The sequence below is a fragment of the Sinocyclocheilus rhinocerous genome, unplaced genomic scaffold, assembly GCF_001515625.1.
Source record: "Sinocyclocheilus rhinocerous isolate Xijiao unplaced genomic scaffold, SAMN03320098_v1.1 scaffold1405, whole genome shotgun sequence".
NCBI classification, from domain to species: domain Eukaryota; kingdom Metazoa; phylum Chordata; class Actinopteri; order Cypriniformes; family Cyprinidae; genus Sinocyclocheilus; species Sinocyclocheilus rhinocerous.
Genome location: NW_015645543.1, coordinates 156,131 through 177,577, shown reverse-complemented (window position 1 = coordinate 177,577; position 21,447 = coordinate 156,131). Strand labels below are relative to the sequence as shown.

The 21,447-nt window shown below is 38.0% G+C and overlaps 2 protein-coding genes across 2 annotated transcripts; one reads left to right on the top strand and one right to left on the bottom strand.

Moving 5' to 3' along the window:
- The first annotated feature begins 678 nt into the window (after positions 1 to 678).
- On the top strand, positions 679 to 3,015 carry LOC107706476 (phosphoglycerate mutase 2). The gene is made up of 3 exons (XM_016510195.1): positions 679 to 1,216; positions 2,054 to 2,234; positions 2,609 to 3,015. The coding sequence occupies exons 1-3, from the start codon at positions 800 to 802 to the stop codon at positions 2,776 to 2,778; spliced, it is 768 nt and encodes a 255-aa protein (XP_016365681.1). The 5' UTR covers positions 679 to 799; the 3' UTR covers positions 2,779 to 3,015.
- Positions 3,016 to 8,504: 5,489 nt separating this feature from the next.
- On the bottom strand, positions 8,505 to 20,035 carry LOC107706473 (crk-like protein). Its single transcript, XM_016510190.1, has 3 exons — positions 18,701 to 20,035; positions 12,720 to 13,182; positions 8,505 to 10,225 (listed from the first exon to the last, which is right to left on the bottom strand). Exons 1-3 carry the CDS (start codon positions 19,009 to 19,011, stop codon positions 10,091 to 10,093), a joined length of 909 nt encoding a protein of 302 aa, XP_016365676.1. The 5' UTR covers positions 19,012 to 20,035; the 3' UTR covers positions 8,505 to 10,090.
- Between the last annotated feature and the right edge of the window lie 1,412 nt (positions 20,036 to 21,447).

The following is a 21,447-nucleotide window of genomic DNA, read 5'->3' as shown; positions in this document are numbered from 1 at the left end:
GATATGAAAGGTAGTACATATAAAATGATACACATGGACAAAGAAGTGAATGTTTCTCCTTATGCAGACTGAATTGCTTTTTTCTACTTCTAAATAGTGTTTAAATAGAGTTAACACTTTAATAACTAGCAATAATGAACTTCATAATAAACTAAATGAGTTTTTTAATAAGACCATGCTATGTTTTTATTGTAAGCAGACAAACTCAAATATAAATGTTGCATAAACATACATTATTTTCTTTAATTAAATTGTTATATACATAATAATTTATGACATTAAGAAGTTCATTATAGCTAGCTATTAAAAGATTAACAGGATACTTAAATCCTCAGTGACCAAAAAATCCTGGAAACTCTTGCTGTACTATACATTAAGGTCTCTACATTCTCTCTACATTTGAGCTACAGTGTTTACTGATGGCTTCTGAGATCTAAGGCTTACTCTGATCTTTGCACTTTTATTCCACACTTCTCAGTTTAAAAGTCATGTAGCTATTTTGAATCTGTTCACGACCTCTGCCCTTCGAGCAGTAGATAGATATCCAGTCCACCCCCTTACACATGAGAGTCAATTGGTAAGTTCAGCTGTCATTCTGAAAGTGAAACATTCTGATTGGTTCAAAGCAGAATAGATTTGACATATATGATGGGCCACATACCAGAATGCTATAAAAAGAGCATAGCACAGGCAAGCAGGACTCACTGTCTGTCACAGAGTGTGTGCACAACAGCAAGGAGGGCTGTGTTTGGTGGGTTTAGTCTGGAAAATACTGTAGTAAAACCCAAATTCATTCAAAATGGCTGCTGCTCATCGTCTAGTGATTGTACGCCACGGCGAGAGCTCCTGGAACCAAGAGAACCGTTTCTGTGGCTGGTTTGATGCAGACCTCAGTGAAAAGGGTCTAGAGGAAGCAAAGCGAGGCGCTCAAGCCATCAAAGATGCAGGCATGAAGTTTGATGTGTGCTACACCTCCGTTCTGAAGCGCGCTATCAAGACTCTGTGGACCATCATGGAGGTCACAGACCAGATGTGGCTGCCTGTAGTGCGCACCTGGCGTCTGAATGAACGTCACTACGGTGGTCTGACTGGTCTGAACAAGGCAGAGACGGCAGCCAAGCACGGAGAGGAGCAGGTCAAGATCTGGCGCAGATCATTTGATATTCCCCCTCCTCCTATGGATAAGGACCATCCATACCACAAGAGCATCAGTGAGGTAAGAGAAAGAGATCAGATGTTAAAGATAAATATTAAAAATATTAAATAAATATGAAGTAAATTTGACATATATATATATATATATAGTGATGTGAAAGTTTTTGCCCCCTTCCGGTTTTTTTAAAATTATTTTTACTTTTTGCATATTTGTCCCACTTGAATGATTCAGATCATCAAACCAATGTTAATATTACACAAAGATAACCCAATACAAAATGCCGTTTCAATGATTTCATTTGTTAAGGGAAAAAAGCCGCCCAAACCTGCCTGGCACTATGTGAAAAAATAATTGCCCCCTAAAATCTAATAACTGGTTGTGCCACCCTTTCAACAATGGCAATCAAGCGTTTGCGATAGCTGGCAATGAGTCTCACATCTCTGTGAAATCTCTCTTTTTATGGAATGCGGTGTTGGTTTTACACCCGATGTAACGGCACACACACCTTTCAGAGAGTTAAACTCTCATCAGTCCACAGAATATTTGCCCAAAAGTCTTGGGGATAATCAAGATATTTTTTGCCAAATGTGAGACGAGCCTTTGTGTTCTTTTTGGTCAGCAATGGCTTTTGCCTTGGAACTCTCCCATGGATGCCGTTTTTGCCCAGTCTTTATAGATACACACTGTATGTATATTATATATATATATATATATATATATATATGAATTTATATATTAATCTTAAACTATTTATTTGTAAAATTATTCATACATTTAATTCTGGCATAATTCATTGATGCATGTGACACTTTGCTTTTGTCACTCATGTCACTCATGTAAACACTGATGATGGCTTGGCTGCACGTTTGATCATGTTCCATTCCTATCTTTCACCAGTCAAGACGATACAAGGGTCTGAAAGAGGGCGAGCTTCCCATCTGCGAGAGCTTGAAGGACACCATCGCTCGTGCCCTGCCTTTCTGGAATGAGGTTATTGTACCTGAGATCAAGGCCGGCAAAAACGTCATAATCGCAGCCCATGGCAACAGCCTCCGTGGCATCGTCAAGCACTTAGAGAGTGAGTATCATCCCACCAAGCATTTAGTTAAAAGACTATTCAGGGAATCAATCGGGCGAGTGATGCATTATATAATAGAACTTCAAGTTAGCTCAGCATATCAAGGAACAATTACATACAGCATTCAAAAACACAGAATGTGTCTGACCACCAGGCCTCAATGATACCAGATGACACAGGGACTATTTAAAGCCCTCATTCATACATAGAAGAGACGAGGAGGTTCCTGTTACAGGCACAACCTTTCAGCAGAAAGGTTCTGCATTCTCCCTCGAGAGCGATGCACTGTAGGAAGTAAAGGTCACAGGGGTCAAGGAAAGGTCGAGGCTTTGAAAACTCAATGCATGTGACATGATGTTCACCTGTGTCTACAGGCATGTCAGATGCAGCCATCATGGAGCTGAACCTGCCCACAGGCATTCCCATCGTCTATGAGCTGGACAAGGACCTGAAACCCATCAAACCCATGCAGTTCCTGGGAGACGAGGAAACGGTGCGCAAGGCCATGGAGGCTGTGGCCGCCCAGGGCAAGGTCAAAAAGTGAAGAGCTGACACAAACCCAGAGATTGATATACCCATAACCCTAAAAGAAACTAGGGCGCACTATTGGATCCAAGTCTGTTTGAAGACCACCAAATGAATGAAGGCGAACACATGACATGGACACGACCGTCACCCCTCCCCCCCAAACCTTCTCACATTTCATCACCGCTTGTAAACCCCCTTGTGCTGGACTGCCCCACTCTGACACTGCAAATAAAAGTGAGCACCATTTTGTGTATCTCCTATTTTGCTTGAGTCATTCCTCCCCCTCTTCTTCTCTCTCTGCATTAATTCAGGGATTTCAGCAGAACGGTGCGCTGCTGTGTAAGCTGACCCAAAGGGCACACCAAAGAGGTTGCTGAGTTCATTTTGGCAGCCGTCCCACACTGTGGTGCAGTGGCGGCTCATCTAGCCATAGTTCTCTACGAGAGCCCACTGCACAGACGGCCCATAATGGCTTTGGCATCCTGCCAGCAACACAATTAGCAGCAGCTCAGGTTTTCTGGTGACAAAAGGACAGGGGTGTGTGTGGATGTGCATGTGTGATGGTCTGTGATTGGAAAAGGACAATGTCGGAACTAGACAGTCACAGTACCCCAAAATTGCTCAGGGACTAATTCATTATGTAGGAAGACTAATTTTAGGTTGGGCCTTCAGTATTGAAAGCATAGAGTAACATATAATTTAATCTATTATTTAAGCACTGATCCAAAAATAACGTGTTACTGCGATTTATATACCGTCCAACCTGACAGAACTGGAGAGGATTTGCAAGGAGGAATGGCAGAGGATCCCCAAATCCATGTGTGAAAAACTTGTTGCATCTTTCCTAAAAAGACTCATGGCTGTATTAGATCAAATGGGTGCTTCTACTAAATACTGAGCATTTTTCAGTTTTTCTTTTTTAATAAATCTGCAAAGATGTCAACAATTCTGTGTTTTTCTGTCAATATGGGGTGCTGTGTGTACATTAATGAGGAAAAAAAATTAACTTAAATGATTTTAGCAAATGGCTGCAATATAACAAAGAGTGAAAAATTTAAGGGGGTCTGAATACTTTCCGTACCCACTGTATATATATATATATATAATTAGAATTAATGATTAAATATTAATTTGTGTTTATTTTATCTGCCTTTGAAACAGTTTATTCTGGTTTGGTGCTGGTCTAGCATAGAGTAATTTATTTTAATCTATTGTTTAAGCATCAATCCAAAAATAAATACTTATATTACTAATTATATTAGTTATATTACTATATTAGTAATTATATTACTAAAAAAATTAAAAATAAAAACTACACAAAAGCGATATTTAAAGCAAAGGATTAGTAGCCTGTATGTGTGTGTGTGTGTGTGTGTGTGTGGTTTATGCTGGGTTAGTGCTGGAAAACCTGCCAGCATATCAGAATCCTAAACACAATTTAGGATATGAGATAAGACACGTATTTGTGTCTTATCACTATTAGTTTGAGCCATCAAATTTTAAATGCAAATGCAGCACTTTTAAATGCAATTCTACAAAGGGCAAAGTATGAAGAGTAAATCATGGCAATGTACTGTTAAACACTGACATGGTGCAATGGCACAATTTGCCTACAAGTATGGGTGAGTTTCCAAACTGCTTTAGTAAATCAACTCAATACTGCCATCTAATGTTTAACCTATAGTATTACATATTCTGGTCAGCCACGGAAAAAGTACAAAGTACTGGGAGTGAGTTCATTCTACATTTTATTTTACGTTTTATTCCAAATCTATTTGTGAAATCTTGGTTTATGGAGTGGGCACTCATGAACTGGAGAGCCAAAACAAATACTGGCAAATGACTGATTAACTGGCAAGCAACAAGAAGTGGCATCTATCCAATTACAATAAATGTCTACTTGACCGTCTTTAAAAATAAACTTCTTATCCCTGTTTATAGGATTGAGTCTTAGATTTGTTTGGCCAAAAAAAATTTTGGTTTGTAAAGTCAGCTAATTAGCCACTGTAAATTTATACAGTAAAGCATGTGAGTCCAGCACAGGATGTTTTAATAGGTTATTGTTCACATAGAAAACCACAACAGTTCTTACTTCCTCTTAAATTCTTACTTCCACAGTCAGTTTTGGCCAAAATGTCTTACCACAGAAGCAGGGGTGATGATTAAATAATATAGCCTACTGTTCAAATGTTTCTCGTGTGTCAGAGTAGCTAAAGAAGCAAATTATGCTGGTTTAGCATCAACAGAATTGCAAATATTTACCATTAATTTTGTATTTTAAAAGTATTTTAACATAGCAAAATGATAACCAAATTGATTAAAATAACAATAAATGCATATTTTACACATTTTATTATCATTTCAGTAGTTAAAATAAGATGATACTAGGAAACGTACTTTCGTGGTTGTTCCAATTAAAATATTCTTAATAATGACCTTGCACAGATGTGGTGAAGGTTCAGCTGACCGAGACGAATCAAAGACTAAATATAGGACATCAGCACTTCTGCCGTTCTGTGCACAGATTGTTTTTGCACAGATTTTCTGTGAGATGAGGTTTACCTTGCAGCACCTTAACAGAAAAGATAAACTGTGTTGCAAAGTGATTATAGAACACATCTTTATGTTTAATCTTCTACTAATTTAAATGTCATTTTATGCTGAAATTTGGACTGTCAAATTAAGAGCAAGCCACTCATTATGGTAAATTTCAATCTATAGCAGCAGAATTATCCTTGGGACAAGCTGGTAATGGGCTGAAATGGGCCTTCATCGACCTCTGTTTCAGTAGCCCAGTGATGATTCTCAAAAAGAATCAATTTCCATCAATCCTGATGGGTGATATCCCATTTAATTATGCAAATTTAACTCGATGAAGAGAAGAGGACTCGCAGTTAACCTCATGTGAGAGTTATGGTCTTGTATTATGCTTTTAAAATATGCTTTCTAAACACAGCAAATATGAGAGTGTTGGTTGGTATGTTTAGTTAAAATAACCATGCACGTTTTCTAAAAAAAAAAAAATTCACTGTGCAGCAAATCAACAACATCGCATGCTCAGGTGAAACAGATTTAAATTCGGACAGGCTTGCAGTTTTTACGGGACATATGTTGTACTGTTGATTTTATTCATTTGATGTTTCCATTCCATGTCATGCATTACATAAGTGAATAGTGTCAAATCCACAACCAGTGTTTTCCAAACATAATCAATCATAAATCAGCCTTTAAAGTAATAATTCTGGCAAAAATACAAGTGCATAATCCATAATAACATTTCGTCCAGTCCTTATACATCCATCAACATATTTGTTTAGAACAGTTTTGGACTGTTTAACTGTGCTTGATCTGTGCATATTTCTCTCCATATTCAGACTAGACAACTTTATGAATAGAGGACTCATATTTTAGCTGTAAGAAACAGTTTGAGGTTAAAAACAGATTTATTACATGCAGCTTTTCACTTCACTGGCATCATTTGTATTACTTGTGCATTGTTGTGATGTTTTTAATCATCTGTTTGAACTCTTATTCTGACGGCACCCATTCACTGCAGAGGACCTGTTGGTGAGCAAGTGATGTAAAGCTAAATTTCTCCAAATCTGTTCTGATGAAGAAACAAACTCGTCTACATCTTGGATGGCCTGAAGGTGAATTAATTTTCACTTCTAGTTAACTTTTAAAAGATTTAAAACAAGTAACTTATATGTAATAAATCTGGAGTTTTGCTCATACAACAACAAAAAAATGAAGATGCCATCACTGAAATTTATGCAATGCTAATTTAATCTTGACATAAATCAAATTACTTTTACTTTTGTGCCTCCGATTCAACTGACATAAAGTCCACTTCTCTCTCTACAAGCTTCCTAAAATAAATATCAGTCAATAAATATCAAAGCCCAGCAACAATTGCGCAATTTGCTTTATTTTTAGCTCCTCCATTGCAGTGTCTGTCAGGCTTCCAAATCGGATACACAGTCCTGGGTAATGGTTTGATGCTGTCAAACTGATCTGCACCTGTTTGTAAGAATCTTTAAACCAACACTATCATCTCAAAGCCATGAGCAGACGCCTTGCAAATAACAATTAGCTGGCTTTAAAGAGTGACTGACTGTATCTCAATAACAAAACCTGGCGTTTGATATATTTGAATTTGCAAAGTTTTCTAGAAGTAGGTTACATAATTTTAAATTCATTTTTTAGAACTGATTACATAGTTGAAACATAGAGACCACTTTTAAGGTGAAGTGAGTAATTTCTACACCACCATAACGTAATTTCATTCCTCCCATCCTTCATCATTTACATTGACTCAACAAAGGTTGTTACGTCCGCTTAGTCACTCTTTTGACTTTTAACTTAAACCAGTCTGGTCCAGTTTGCAGCTTATTCTGGCTAGGAACCACCCATTTTGTATGAGAAATACAAGATTTGCAATCTATTTAGCTGTAATTGTGACTCATCACACTATAGCCTTAGGAAAATGATAGAGCTGCTATGATAGAGTCCTATTTGTTGCCGTTATATAGTGTCGAAGAAATTACACTTTACCTTTAAATAGCCTCCAGTTTGTTGTGTACAAACTTCCCCCGAATATTCCTTTTGTCACCAGTTGCTACACAGTGCTCTCAAATAGCTAAGGCAGACTGTCATGATGAATCCATGCCAACAGACAAGGAAACACAAGCAAATACTTGTGAAAAGAACCTGAGCCACGAGGAACCCATTTTGCACCAAATCATGTTTGAACTGTTGTGATAATGATGTTGATGCATACATTACATCAAGGTCACAGATACAAAAACTCAAAAAGAAGGGCTCCTGATTTACTGGAAAAAAAAAAAAAAAGCAAAGCCTGACCTTCATAATTTTCTCGAAGTCATCATAGCACAGGGTTTCTTTTTTTGGACACTTCATTAAAATTCTTTAATTATGTCTTGTCTCCAGGGCACGGTCACATTCACAACTGGTGCTAATAAAAAATTAAAGTGAGATGGCATAACCAACCTCTTGTTCCAGATACTTAACACAGTCTCTAAACAGGCTGTTAAGTCACTGTTTGGTTGAACAAAATGTCTGTAGAAACAGAAGCTTTGAAATGACCCACTTTAGGACTCAGAAGTCTCCAGAATGATACTTGTACTTCTGTTTACAGGGTTCCCATTCTATTTAAAGAGATCGTTCACCCAAGGGGGGTCTGAATACTTTCCGTACCCACTGTATATATATATATTTTCAAGTATGTTGGCAAAATAGGTGACGGTAGCCATTGACTTCCATAGTATTTTTTCCATGCTATAGAAGTCAATGGCGACCGTCGACTGATTGGTTACCAACATTTATTAAAGTATTATCTTTTGTGTTCAACATCTGAAAAATTCATACAGATTTGAAGCAACTTGAGGATGAGTAAATGATGACAGATTTTTCATTGCTGGACGAACTCTACCTTTAATTCATTTAAGACTTTTTCCTAAGCAGCCATTTGTGATTACAAGTTTTAATTTTAGGATTCAACGTAGCAGAAACTGCTGGGATGGATTTTCATTTGTGTGTGTGGTACCAATATTTAAAATTCGGATGTAAACAAAAACACAATAGTGAAAAAAACAGTATTCACCATGTAAATGTCCAAAGCATTTTAGAATCATATTAAATTCTATGATATTTCCTAATATTTTCAGGTTCTTCATAACCATGGCAAGTCCATATACGCAGAAAGTTGGTCATACACTCACAGAGAAGTAGACATAAATTTTATTTACTCGTTCTGTACATAATGGGTAATACCAGCACGGGTGTTAACCATGGGAAATATTAACATGTAAATGATGTAAGAAAATAAAAGGCACAAATTTTCATTTTCAACGAATGAGACCACATGGATATTTTGTAATGTGAAACAATAAACAGTAATACTGTTAAAGCCTTAGAAAAAAAGAAAAACTTATGTATTTGAAACCTCAAATTATTCGAGCACTTCTAAAAGATACGGGTTGGTCTATGGGTTGCTTAATATGAATGTTTGATGCTAGGGATGTAAACCAGACAAAGATTAATTAATTTCAAAAAGGAAAAATAAAGAAAAATCAACAGACAGAAATAAAAAGACATGACATGAAGCAGCAGTTAACTTAAGAGGGACATCCCTCTTGGCCAGAAGGTCATGCACAGAGGCCACCAGCAGGCTTTTTAAATCCCTTTTTAGAAAATGCCAGTTTATTTCAACACACAGTAACACATGGCTAATAAAAGAAACTGATTACAGATGGACAAAACCTAAAAGTCATGTTTATGTCAGGTTACTGAATCAAAATTGGGCAGAAACCATCAAAGTTATAGCAGAGACCTTGTGATGTGCAGTAACAGTCATGTTAAGATCCAAACGTTACTGCCACCTTTACAGAGTAAGAGAATCAGACACTGAATCCAGTCCTCAGAGATGAGCTCATGATTGCACAGGTGACATTTCCAGCTTGTCCAATGGAATAGATGAGGTGCGTTTTTACTCTCCCCAGACCCAATCTCGCATCTAAGGCATCACAACTGGATGCAAAAAGCTCCACAGGCAAGCCCTTCACCATTCAAAAGATCCCCCGAGAGACTAGCCACAACCATCTAGCTACACTACTACTGCAATTTACAGATAAGTTATTATGGCACAAATAAAAAGGCTACAGTAGACTAGTCCCACATACTAGCTGAGGAAAAAAATAAAAAGACTTTAACTGGTGAGTCTGCTTCTAAGGTCAATCAGGTGGAGTGGTGCAGTTGTTGCTACTCTAAGAACCTGCCACTGCAATACCCTACCTTCATCTTCAAGTCATGGCTGTTACCAAAGGTCAGATCAGTATCACTAGGATTCTGTTGAAATGTAACAAAAGACAAACTAAAAGATCAAATTTGGGTGAACAGTTGGCAATCAAACCAGAGGGTATAATGATCCTCATTTCCCTTTCTTAACACAACATCGTTTAGCTGGCAAAAGTCAAAGCTGAAGACAGAAAACTGCAGGAGAGTGGCAAGAAGGCTCAGGTCACGTTGGAGGCCTCATTTCACCTCGTCACAGGTACAGATGGCCGATGTGTGGAAACAACAGAATATTAATTAATATTAACAGAATAAAAATACTGATTCGCCTGTAACCAAGTGAGGTGGATTAAGAACAGTTAGTTTTCGGAGCTGTAAACAGTCAGAAGCCACGCAAATGGTTTGCTTGAGAAATGCGTCATGGCTGCGCCCCAAGGCAGGCAAGCGTAATACCGGTGGTGACTTGATGGGGCGGCCGGCGAGCTGATGGGGTGCTGACAAGCACATGGCCCAGATCATTCGCTCTCATCTGGGTTTTGGGGGTCCAATATTTTCACATGGGTGAAAGGGAATAAACCTCTCCGGCCATTCACCTCCCCTTCCCACTGACCGCTGATGTTCATCCTAGTCACTTTCACAACGTCACCCACCTATAAGAAAAAAAAAAACAAGATGAATTGAAAAACATATAATGTACAGGTCTTTTAAAGCATTTAGAATAGAGAAAAAAAATTGAGAGAAACATATTACTGGCTTCTTAAACGGTGCTGTGAAAGCTCTGAAATTATCAAACCCTAATCTATAAAACTCAGGAAAAGCCGGTGGAAAAGATTATGTCCTGCCCACCAGAAATCAGATCCAAGGAACAACATATTTTTCAAAAATATGGAGTTATCAGTTTACATCCATTAAAACACTGATGAAAATACCACTCTTGTCTAAAATCATTATTGAAGCATGTTAGGCATTATAAAACCATTATACAATTATCATTTTGACACCAATTATACAGGACTCTGCATATTAACTAGGGGTGGGAATCGCAGGGTACCTCACGATACGAATCACGATACATGGCTCACGGTACGATAATATCACGATACAGCGATTCTGCGATAGTCGATATATTGCTAGACAATCCTATAACGATTCACCACAATATCTGTGAAATCCTATGAAAACAAAATGACTGTGAAAAGGTTAAGTGCAAGTTTTCTCTATTTCAAATGTAGGCAAGCACACACTGCACACTTCTGCACCGCATTACGGCTCTGATGAGGTTTTGTTTCGTCGTCCATGCCATAGGTGCAGATTTATGTTTCTGCCGGTCGGTGCTCACTGCATAACGCGCCCTTGTAATATCTGAGAGAGAGAGCATCCAGTTTTGTTGACATAAAACTGGACGCACCGGCGGCACTCATATAGTTAGTGAGGGAAATCCCCCTGCGATCCAAGCGGAGAAGTTAGGCTACTCACGGACTCAATATGCGCTCTGCAGTAATAACGTGATCGATGCCTACAGTCCACGCTGATAGCTGTTCCGGGGCAGTTTTTTAGTTCTCATCTCCATAAACATATAAAGAGCAGTAGAGCTAATACAGTGGCTGGAAATCGGTTTATCCTTCGGTTCCTAGTGCTTCCCCATCTTCATAGAGAACGCGGTTCATGGTTGCTCAGAGCGCTTTGGAAAGAAGGTGGAAATGGCGCGGCCGCGATTTCCACGCATTTTTAGACGCTGTGAGCAGGGAAATCTATATAGAGCGCCTTATTGTAATAATTAAAATATCGATATTTGGCGCCAGATATCGATTCTCGTATCGCATGAAGGACAACGATATATCGCCATATCGATATATTGTCCAACCCCTAATATTAACCAACATGCTTCATTTTCCCAAAATGCTTGAAATAGCTGTTCTAAATCAGACTTTATTTTGCTTTAGGCCATACTAAACTCTGTCATAATCCTTGCTTATATAAGCTATATATAAGATGACATATATAAGCTGCACTCATATGTAAAATACAGCAGACAGACAAAACTTATGTACAAAAAGACAAAAACATACAAAGAAAATAATTTTAAAAAATTATAAAAGCCGTAAATCCACATCCATGAGCTTCCACACCTTTTCCCTGCACCTACCAGAATCAACTGACACATTCTCAGGCTGACTAAGACATAGCTTATGTAATGCTTTCTACAAATGGACAAGGCCTTGCATGTAGAAACGGATAGAGGAGTGCTGGAACTTGCCAGGTGCGATGACTAAGTATGGAATTTCATTCTAGACACTGAACAAATCAACAATAAATTCTATACTGAATTAAACAAAATAGAGCCTCCACACTCAAAAATTATCAGTAACTGTGGAGAGAGTCGCTGTGCAACAGTTCTTAGAGACATGTGCGGCCCATGCAAATGGCAAACTATGAAAAGTAGAAGTAAAAATCTATTGAAAGTCAGTGAGCACAGGAACAAACACCTAGGACAGCAAGCTTTATTTTCTCCTAAAGCATTTTTCACAAACAAGTTTATAGGTCTGTCTTAAGGAAAGCCCCTCAAAAACATAGATCTGAGCTGACAAGTGTGTCATCAAAAGAAAATATTGGTCATTTCTAGGGATGGGTATCATTAAGGTTTTAACGGTATTACTACTCCAGTACCGATAGCAGAACCGTTAACGTCAGAGCTTATCGATACTCCGGTCTTTCATAATTTATCCCCGGGACCGATTAAATACCGGGTTTCGGTACCCATCCCTAGTCATTTCACATTTCCATGCTATCAGCACCATCTGACCTAAAGTAATGAAGGGTAAAATCTCTTTAAATGTGTGATCACTGCACCAGTTAAATCTTATAAATTATAGAAAAATTGCTTCATTAGGTGTCTATGGCAGCCAGTACTGCATCTTGTATTACTATAAATCAACCAATAGATTAGCCAGCAAAAATCTATGCTTACTTAATAACATTTGGTAATTAGTAAACTGAAAGAAATAGATGACGGTATGGGTTTTAGTGGGCATAAGGCTGCTCGTATTATCCTTCATCAATAAAACAATGGAAACTTGCAGATTCACTTCAGCTGGTGCCAAATGCAAATTTTTGTTTACAGAAATCCATAATTTAGCTACCTACCTCCAGTGCTAAGGCAGTCTTGTCATATGCACATGGCACTCGTTTCTGGATCGCTTTCGCCATTACCGGCCCGTTCTGCATGGAAGGCAGTGGGTTGATGACAGCGCCGGGTGTGATGGGAGGAATGGGCGATGGAGTCTGAGGCTGAGCATAGGCGTGTGCTGGCTCAGGGATGCCATAGCTATTGGAATTACGTGAACCCTGGCCAGGCTGAGGCGAAGGCCTCACCAACTTTTCTACATAGGGAACGGGAATCATGCCTACTCGGCCTTCTTTGTTCTTGGCACTCCACCACTGCTCCTCAGGCTTGTCTAGAATAATTAGGATTTCACTCTTCTTGAAAGGAAGGTCTTCAGCATCGCTACCAGTGAAGTCATAAAGAGTCCGCACATACTCCTGGTTCTCATCTCCAAGTCCCCCAGATGGCTGAATAGGACCACTGGGCAGAGAGGTACTGGGGTACCTGTATTACAATGATGAAAGAATTTTTAGGATTTAATAATCAACAACAAGAGGATTTTAAACAGGACATCAAAGGGGAAATTTTTTAATCCACTTTTTGCTAAGCGGTTCGTCTTCTGTAATATCCAATCCACTACTGAATGTGCACTTTCACATGTACAGTTAACTTCCTGGTATCTTGAATAGGAATGACTGAACTTCTTTTTATTGCACAGCTCAATGAGAACATTTTAAAACATACAGGGAGGAAATTCAGGGGAATTACAGATATGTTCAACTGATCATCTTGACAATAATAATCCGAGGATACAAATAAATGTGAAGAAAAACCAGCAAAGATATGGCAAGCTGTTTTAACGGTTATTCATTAAAACCAGTAACACCTATTTTATGTTACTAGTATTTTATAATCACTCATATGCAAGCCAACAGTGATCAGTACTTTTCCCAATTTACTATCAGCATATTAGCTGGCTACGATTTCCGATGATACCAATTTTGGATGGTGTTGCAAAACTGTCAAATATTATCCTCATACTGTAATCAATAAAATCGCAAGATGAAATAACTGCGTTTTGTCTGTTTAACTGAATACACGGCTTTAACCAACCATGTGACTTGTATCAACAAACGTATATTATTGCCACTATGGACATTTTCTTAATTTAGGGTGGCCATATGTGCCATTTATATGGGACACGTCCTGGCTAGGATTTTTATATTGCCTAAAACATCCAAAGTAGTTTGACCAATAACATGCAGGCATTGTACATAATCGACCAATTGAGGTGCGTGAGAAGGTGGGATCTACAGAGAACAATCAAAGTGATGCAAATACGCAAACAGCCAAAACCTGGATATTTTAGGCAATATAGAAGTCCTGGCAAGGACGTGTACCGTAAAATTGGCCCATATGGTCACCCTATCTTAATTGCAACATTAAAACATGCAGTTTCTGTGAAGCTAAGCAAACTGTTTTGCTAGCTACAAATTGCTGGTTTTTCAGTTTTACTAGTACTTATAAGATACCAATACTTACAAGAGACTAGTGTCTTCCCAATTGTTACTATCAATATTTCTTATCTCACTAGTTACTAGGGATGCACCGATGTATCGGCCGATTTTTAATTATTTTATAGCCATTAGCATATCGGAAATAGCATGAAAAGGGCCGATACCGATGGTTTATTAATTAACTGCATGAAGACAATGAGTTGCATGTCTGTTGCATAATCCAACGTTTTTCTCTGGGCAAAATAATTAAATACTTGCCAAAACAAAAAATCTGTACAAAATATAGCTTGTCAGACAGCATAGTACGGCCTATGCAAATGTGACGCTGACGCATCCAACCAGTGAAATGCTCAGCTGTAAATTCATCATAGGTAATGTTAAGTTGCAATGGCAATGCCCCGGAGTTAGTTTATCTGAGGATATGTCACGAACCGCCAATTAAGCATTAGGCCTACTTTAAGTGAAAATGAATGGCAGGTAATATGCTGCTTTTTGTGTTTGAAACCAGCAAAAATGGCAGGATCGTGTAGAACATGGATTCACACAAATTCACATCATGCACCTGCAGCATTTCTGTGAAGAATGTGCACTTTCACATGTACAGTTAACTTCCTGGTATCTTGAATAGGAATGACTGAACTTCTTTTTATTGCACAGCTCAATGAGAACATTTTAAAACATACAGGGAGGAAATTCAGGGGAATTACAGATATGTTCAACTGATCATCTTGACAATAATAATCCGAGGATACAAATAAATGTGAAGAAAAACCAGCAAAGATATGGCAAGCTGTTTTAACGGTTATTCATTAAAACCAGTAACACCTATTTTATGTTACTAGTATTTTATAATCACTCATATGCAAGCCAACAGTGATCAGTACTTTTCCCAATTTACTATCAGCATATTAGCTGGCTACGATTTCCGATGATACCAATTTTGGATGGTGTTGCAAAACTGTCAAATATTATCCTCATACTGTAATCAATAAAATCGCAAGATGAAATAACTGCGTTTTGTCTGTTTAACTGAATACACGGCTTTAACCAACCATGTGACTTGTATCAACAAACGTATATTATTGCCACTATGGACATTTTCTTAATTTAGGGTGGCCATATGTGCCATTTATATGGGACACGTCCTGGCTAGGATTTTTATATTGCCTAAAACATCCAAAGTAGTTTGACCAATAACATGCAGGCATTGTACATAATCGACCAATTGAGGTGCGTGAGAAGGTGGGATCTACAGAGAACAATCAAAGTGATGCAAATACGCAAACAGCCAAAACCTGGATATTTTAGGCAATATAGAAGTCCTGGCAAGGACGTGTACCGTAAAATTGGCCCATATGGTCACCCTATCTTAATTGCAACATTAAAACATGCAGTTTCTGTGAAGCTAAGCAAACTGTTTTGCTAGCTACAAATTGCTGGTTTTTCAGTTTTACTAGTACTTATAAGATACCAATACTTACAAGAGACTAGTGTCTTCCCAATTGTTACTATCAATATTTCTTATCTCACTAGTTACTAGGGATGCACCGATGTATCGGCCGATTTTTAATTATTTTATAGCCATTAGCATATCGGAAATAGCATGAAAAGGGCCGATACCGATGGTTTATTAATTAACTGCATGAAGACAATGAGTTGCATGTCTGTTGCATAATCCAACGTTTTTCTCTGGGCAAAATAATTAAATACTTGCCAAAACAAAAAATCTGTACAAAATATAGCTTGTCAGACAGCATAGTACGGCCTATGCAAATGTGACGCTGACGCATCCAACCAGTGAAATGCTCAGCTGTAAATTCATCATAGGTAATGTTAAGTTGCAATGGCAATGCCCCGGAGTTAGTTTATCTGAGGATATGTCACGAACCGCCAATTAAGCATTAGGCCTACTTTAAGTGAAAATGAATGGCAGGTAATATGCTGCTTTTTGTGTTTGAAACCAGCAAAAATGGCAGGATCGTGTAGAACATGGATTCACACAAATTCACATCATGCACCTGCAGCATTTCTGTGAACAGAGAAAATGGAATAAAACTATATAGGCTACATAAAAAGCAATATATAGGCCTATACATGAAATATATTTAACTTAAACCATTAACAGATTAACAAAATGACAGAAAAAATTGTGCTGAGTTTGGATCATTGTAACACGCTCGAAAGTTCACTGAAAGGAAAGCCATTTTCGTTATTTTGCAAAAGCTTTACGGTTTTGAATCGTGTCAGCGACTCACACGCACATACAACATATTTTTGCTAACTTGACATCGCAGCCTGTTCATTATCTAAATAAAATACAGTTAAACATACATAAAAAGTTACACTGCTCTAGTGGTCGACCGATATATCGCCATGGCCGATATATCGGCCGATATTTGGCATTTTTCAAATATCGGCATCGGCCGATAAGTTTTTCTGTTTGGCCGATGCGTTCGAGGCGGGAATTTTATTTTGACGGCACTGAGTGCGGCAGCGCCTGTGCTCACATTCTTCCTGTTCGCTGTCATCGTTCAGTTCTGTCTAATACGGATAGAAGTCTGTCTAATAATCCGATAGAACTGTTAAACAAAGAAATTAAAATGTATCCAAAAGTATTATAACGATTGCTTTTATATTATTAGTAATAGAAAGGCAAACATTATAATACTTTCTCGTTTGCCGTCAGCATTCAGCAAATACTCATTTACATCATTTAAACAAATCTTTGAATGGCTAATGAAAATTTAATTTCACAAACCTTGCAAACTTAGTCGAATCCAGTTGTGAGATCTTGTGAAGTGTGCATGTGACCTGCATGATCGCGTGTTCTCTGCGTGACTTTCGGTCCGTGCAAATTGAATGCTATAAACATAAATTCGTGATTTCAAATTATGCTGCACTTGCCCACTGTCACATTCATGTCATTTTCACTGTGTGCTCTATGTATGATGTGTGTTATGAGTTCCCAATGCACACAAACTTCCCAAAATACTGAGTGCACGGTTGGTTACGGTTTACTTCCATTTTAATTATAAAATTATAAAAAATATTTATTTATTTGTGGAAAATACTGTCATCTAAAGTATAAGTATGTTTATTTCAAATGATTATTTTCAAATGATTTCAAATTTCTTAAATATTAAAATAAATACAATTATATCGGCCATTTGGCTTTCCAAGATATCGGCATCGGCTGTCAAAAAAACAATATCGGTCGACCACTACACTGCTCAATTTAAATAGTCTGTAGTACAGTCTGTGCCATTCAGTGTAACCACCGCCTCACTGTGCTGTTATAGCCTATGTAAAGGATGATGTGAGTGAAGAACAAAGCCTATAGTTTACATAAATAATATTTTAGCATCCAGATACGTCATGAATATGGAATCATTTGGATTCGTGCAGAATGAGAGAGGTAGGCTTCAGTTTCGCTTTTAAATTAATTCGTTTTGGCTTACAACTTTAGAGGATTTGTTGTGGAGAAGGGAACTAAAATAGCCTAATTGTGTTTGTAATGTCTGTAAATATTTTGCTTTATTTACCGGTGTTTTAGCCTACATTATTTCTGAATGATAATAATAAAATAATAATATATTAATAATAAAATGCGACATACAGCCTACTAATTTAGGCTGTTTTTTCCTCTCAAAACGCTTATAGGAGTAGCATTTTTTTATCCATGCAGCAAACATTTTTAAATATCTTGAAAAAATAGGCCTAATTTAATGTCTTTAAAGCGTTGACAGTATTTTCTTTTGTTTAATACATTTGGTCAAAATCTAGAAAAGATGATGCTGTATTGGCTATGACTAAGCGCAAGATAGGCTACCAGATCAAGGCCCTCGTGTTTTTTTTCCCCTTTTTGAGTAAAGAGAAAGCTATTATTATTATTATTATTATTATAGGCAAAGAAAAAGTTTTTAAAATAACATTATATTAACCAGCATTTTTTCTACTCAAACTGGTTTCGGAACGGTAATAATACAGAGGAACGCAGGAACAGAAACGTTCAAATACCAATTCTGCTTTTTTTTGTTTTTAACCCCTTTATGCAATTCACCAATATCTTTATCGGCCAATAGTTGTTTGTTAAAATCAGTATCGGCCAAAAAAATCAGTGCATCCCTAATAGTTACAACTGCTTTTTACTTGTCATATTTTTAAAAAGTGGCCATTCTGACTGTTTAATTTAAAAAAAAAATCTTGTTAGTAGTTGTAACAATCTGAATACACTAGTACTAAGTAATTACCAGCACCTAATGACGACTTGTCACTACTGCACTCATTGTCACTAGTTGCAACTAGTATCAAGAGAGGCACTAATCTATGAGAGGCACTAATCTATTAAATAAATAAAAAAACGAGAACTAGTAGCATAAAACAGATCCTAGATAGTTTCAATGAATGAATGTTTAAACGGCTTGCCATAATAAAGGGGAGGAAAATGTACATTAGTGAGAAATGGAGTGTATGATGTGACGGTCAAAACGAAATGAAGCTCTTACCTTGGTGCTGGCTCTATCAGGGTGGTCGTATCCAGATAATGTATTTTATAGAACTCCAAAAGGCCAGGTAGATTATCAAACTCTTGGTCGCCTATCTTGAATCTCTTGTTTGGCAAAGAGTTGATGATATAGTGAGAAACTTTGGAGTTTTCGGACACTGACAGTACATAATCACCAGGACAGGTGGAGGAATCTCGCACCAAAAACATCCCGTGTCTCTGTCCCTGTAGCCTATTCTGCGCCTCCTGTCTCGAAACCGGCCCGAAATACCAGCTGGCTCGGTCCGAGGAGTCGAACCGTGCAGACGACATATTTGCTCAAAATACAACTGCGGCGAATAAATTCGAAAAATAAAACAGAAATAAGCAATAAGCAATAAATTAAAACAACAAACGCCTATTCTTACAAGCGACCAAACACTTTTTGATCCGACAGTCCTACTGAACCGCAACCTGACGTTTGACCGGACAGGCTGCGACTGGCGTCAACCAACTTTGATGCATCGCTAAATTTCCACCAACACAAGAATCACGACGACCTTAGAACAGGTTTAAACAACCCCAAAAATTCGCAACGAACCCAAAAACGCGTATTTAGAATTAAAGTTCCCCTTTCCTCTCTCTCTTCCGTGAAAGTAGCTGCAGCTTATGAGACAATATAACGCGTTAGCCAGCTAACGTTAGCCGTCCTCAATCACCGTCCGCTCAAGATGAGGCAAACAACGCCATAATAAGTTAATAAATCGCTCTGCATGACGATTCAAGGCGACGTATGTCGGTCGCGTCCAACAACGAGACCTTCTTCGTGTATTAACACAAAGTACGGAAGAGTTTTGTCTCTTATTTAGACTCCCAACAGACTTCGAAGGCTGTAACAAAAATGGCGGCCCGCAACACGTCTTCACACAACTAATTGTGAATAATCTCGCAACAGAAAGTTTCCCTCCTTGCGCGGCGCTCCCCTATATGAGGCACGACGCTGCCACTCCACAAGACGACCTAGAGGACTTTTTAAAATGTCTATTTGTTGTGTTTTCTGTTCCTTCCCAGGATTGGTGTAAAAGCTGCTTCAGCTCCCCACCCCGTCCGAGAAATGGCGTCTGGAGGGCGGATCTGCGCGCGCTCCCGGTCTGTGTCTGATCACCCGTCACGAACGCCTCGGGCGGCTGTTACTTAAAAGGAAGAATAAAATGCGTGGCGTGCAGAGGCGCGGCATTTCAGATGCTCTGAACCGCAGATAATGAGGAATATAAGCCACTGACTAGGAGATTGTACAGCCTAGTGTGAATAATAATGTAAAAACTATGTGCTATAGTTGTGGTCAAATTTAGGACATCTCATGGAGACCTGGGCTGCGTTCAGCCCCGACAAAAACGGTGTTCAGCCCCGACAAAACGTTAACGGTGGTGCGTTGAACACCCTGTTCTGATGACGCAAGAGTTGCAGCTATGGCAGCTGAGAAGGCCATTCTTTGTGTTCTTTTTGAAGAATTTTCGGAGCCTGATGAAATCGGTATAAATACGTGTTTAATACTGCAAAATACGCTCAATGTTACAGTCACTGCCCTTGCCGTCCAGAATAAAAGAGGAACATCCCAATCAAGTGAAGGGATTTGTGCAAACTGTGGTTCCTAATTATTGTGATTCAACATTTGCCTCGCATTTCAGGATGAAAAGACAAACATTTCAGGTGAAGGATAATCCACTTCTTACCTCCAAGATTGTATTATGATCTATATGACCTTATTATTTTTACTGTGAGTATTTGGCTTATCATTATTGCTGATCACTGTTGTTGTGCTATGATATTGTAATATTTACCATTATATAATCAGAGGGGTATAGAAAAGTTTATTAAAGTGTCACTCCATAATACAATAGCAAAATATATAAATATGTATAGTATTTTTATGTTACATTAATCAGTATTTAGATATTTAGACAGACTTAAAGAAGTTCCAGATCTATACTCGTCCTCTTATTATTTTAGTTATTTTGCCTTTAATGTAAATAAACATGTGCAAACAATATACTTGCTCTTGTGAGTTTATTTTGATGTTAATTACATTGTGCGAGCTGTCTCTTTAATACAGCGTGGTTTACATACATGTTGCTGCTGATTGGGCTGACATGTTTGACACACCCACCAAACAAGAGAAAACTCATCTCAAACCCCGTTGCACACCGTTTCCAGGAAACATGTTGTTCAAACCGGAAACCGTAGCAAAACGGTGCACACCGGTTTGAGCTTGAACTTGCCCCTGTTGTTGACATGTGTAGGCCTACTTAAATAAAAGTATGGATATTTAGTGTGGAGATTTTAAGTAGCTATCTGTAGCCAAAACATTTTTAAGTTTAACTGTAGTTAAGTATTTAAAAGTAAGAAAGTCTAAATCAAATTTTAATGAGTACAAAAACAATAAGATATCTTTTTTTTTTTTTTTTTAGCAATGACTAAAAAGCTGCTTTCACATTCGTCATTGCCCTCTGAAATTTCACGAGCGAAATCCAGTTATTCCAATAGGAATCTGCGCAATAAAAATATTGGCGTGAGGGTGAAAATGTTCCACATCTAGATTTAACAAATTTTCAAGTTGGTCATGTGAATTTGCCATGCTGGCCAACAGAAGCTGTTTTGTCCCTCAAAATTTCACGAATATGACTGCACCTTAACCGTAACTATAATAACCATAAGGTTTTAACAATTCTTCTTCTTCTATGAGAATTATAGTTGATGACCAATAAAAAC

Coding starts and splice junctions, on each gene's coding strand:
- LOC107706476 (XM_016510195.1), top strand. CDS start 800: ATGGCTGCTGCTCATCGTCTAGTGATTGTACGCCACGGCGAGAGCTCC. Junction 1,217..2,053: donor ACCACAAGAGCATCAGTGAG/GTAAGAGAAAGA, acceptor ATCTTTCACCAG/TCAAGACGATACAAGGGTCT. Junction 2,235..2,608: donor CATCGTCAAGCACTTAGAGA/GTGAGTATCATC, acceptor CTGTGTCTACAG/GCATGTCAGATGCAGCCATC.
- LOC107706473 (XM_016510190.1), bottom strand. CDS start 19,011: ATGTCGTCTGCACGGTTCGACTCCTCGGACCGAGCCAGCTGGTATTTC. Junction 13,183..18,700: donor CTGATAGAGCCAGCACCAAG/GTAAGAGCTTCA, acceptor ATTGTAATACAG/GTACCCCAGTACCTCTCTGC. Junction 10,226..12,719: donor AGACTGCCTTAGCACTGGAG/GTAGGTAGCTAA, acceptor TTTTTCTTATAG/GTGGGTGACGTTGTGAAAGT.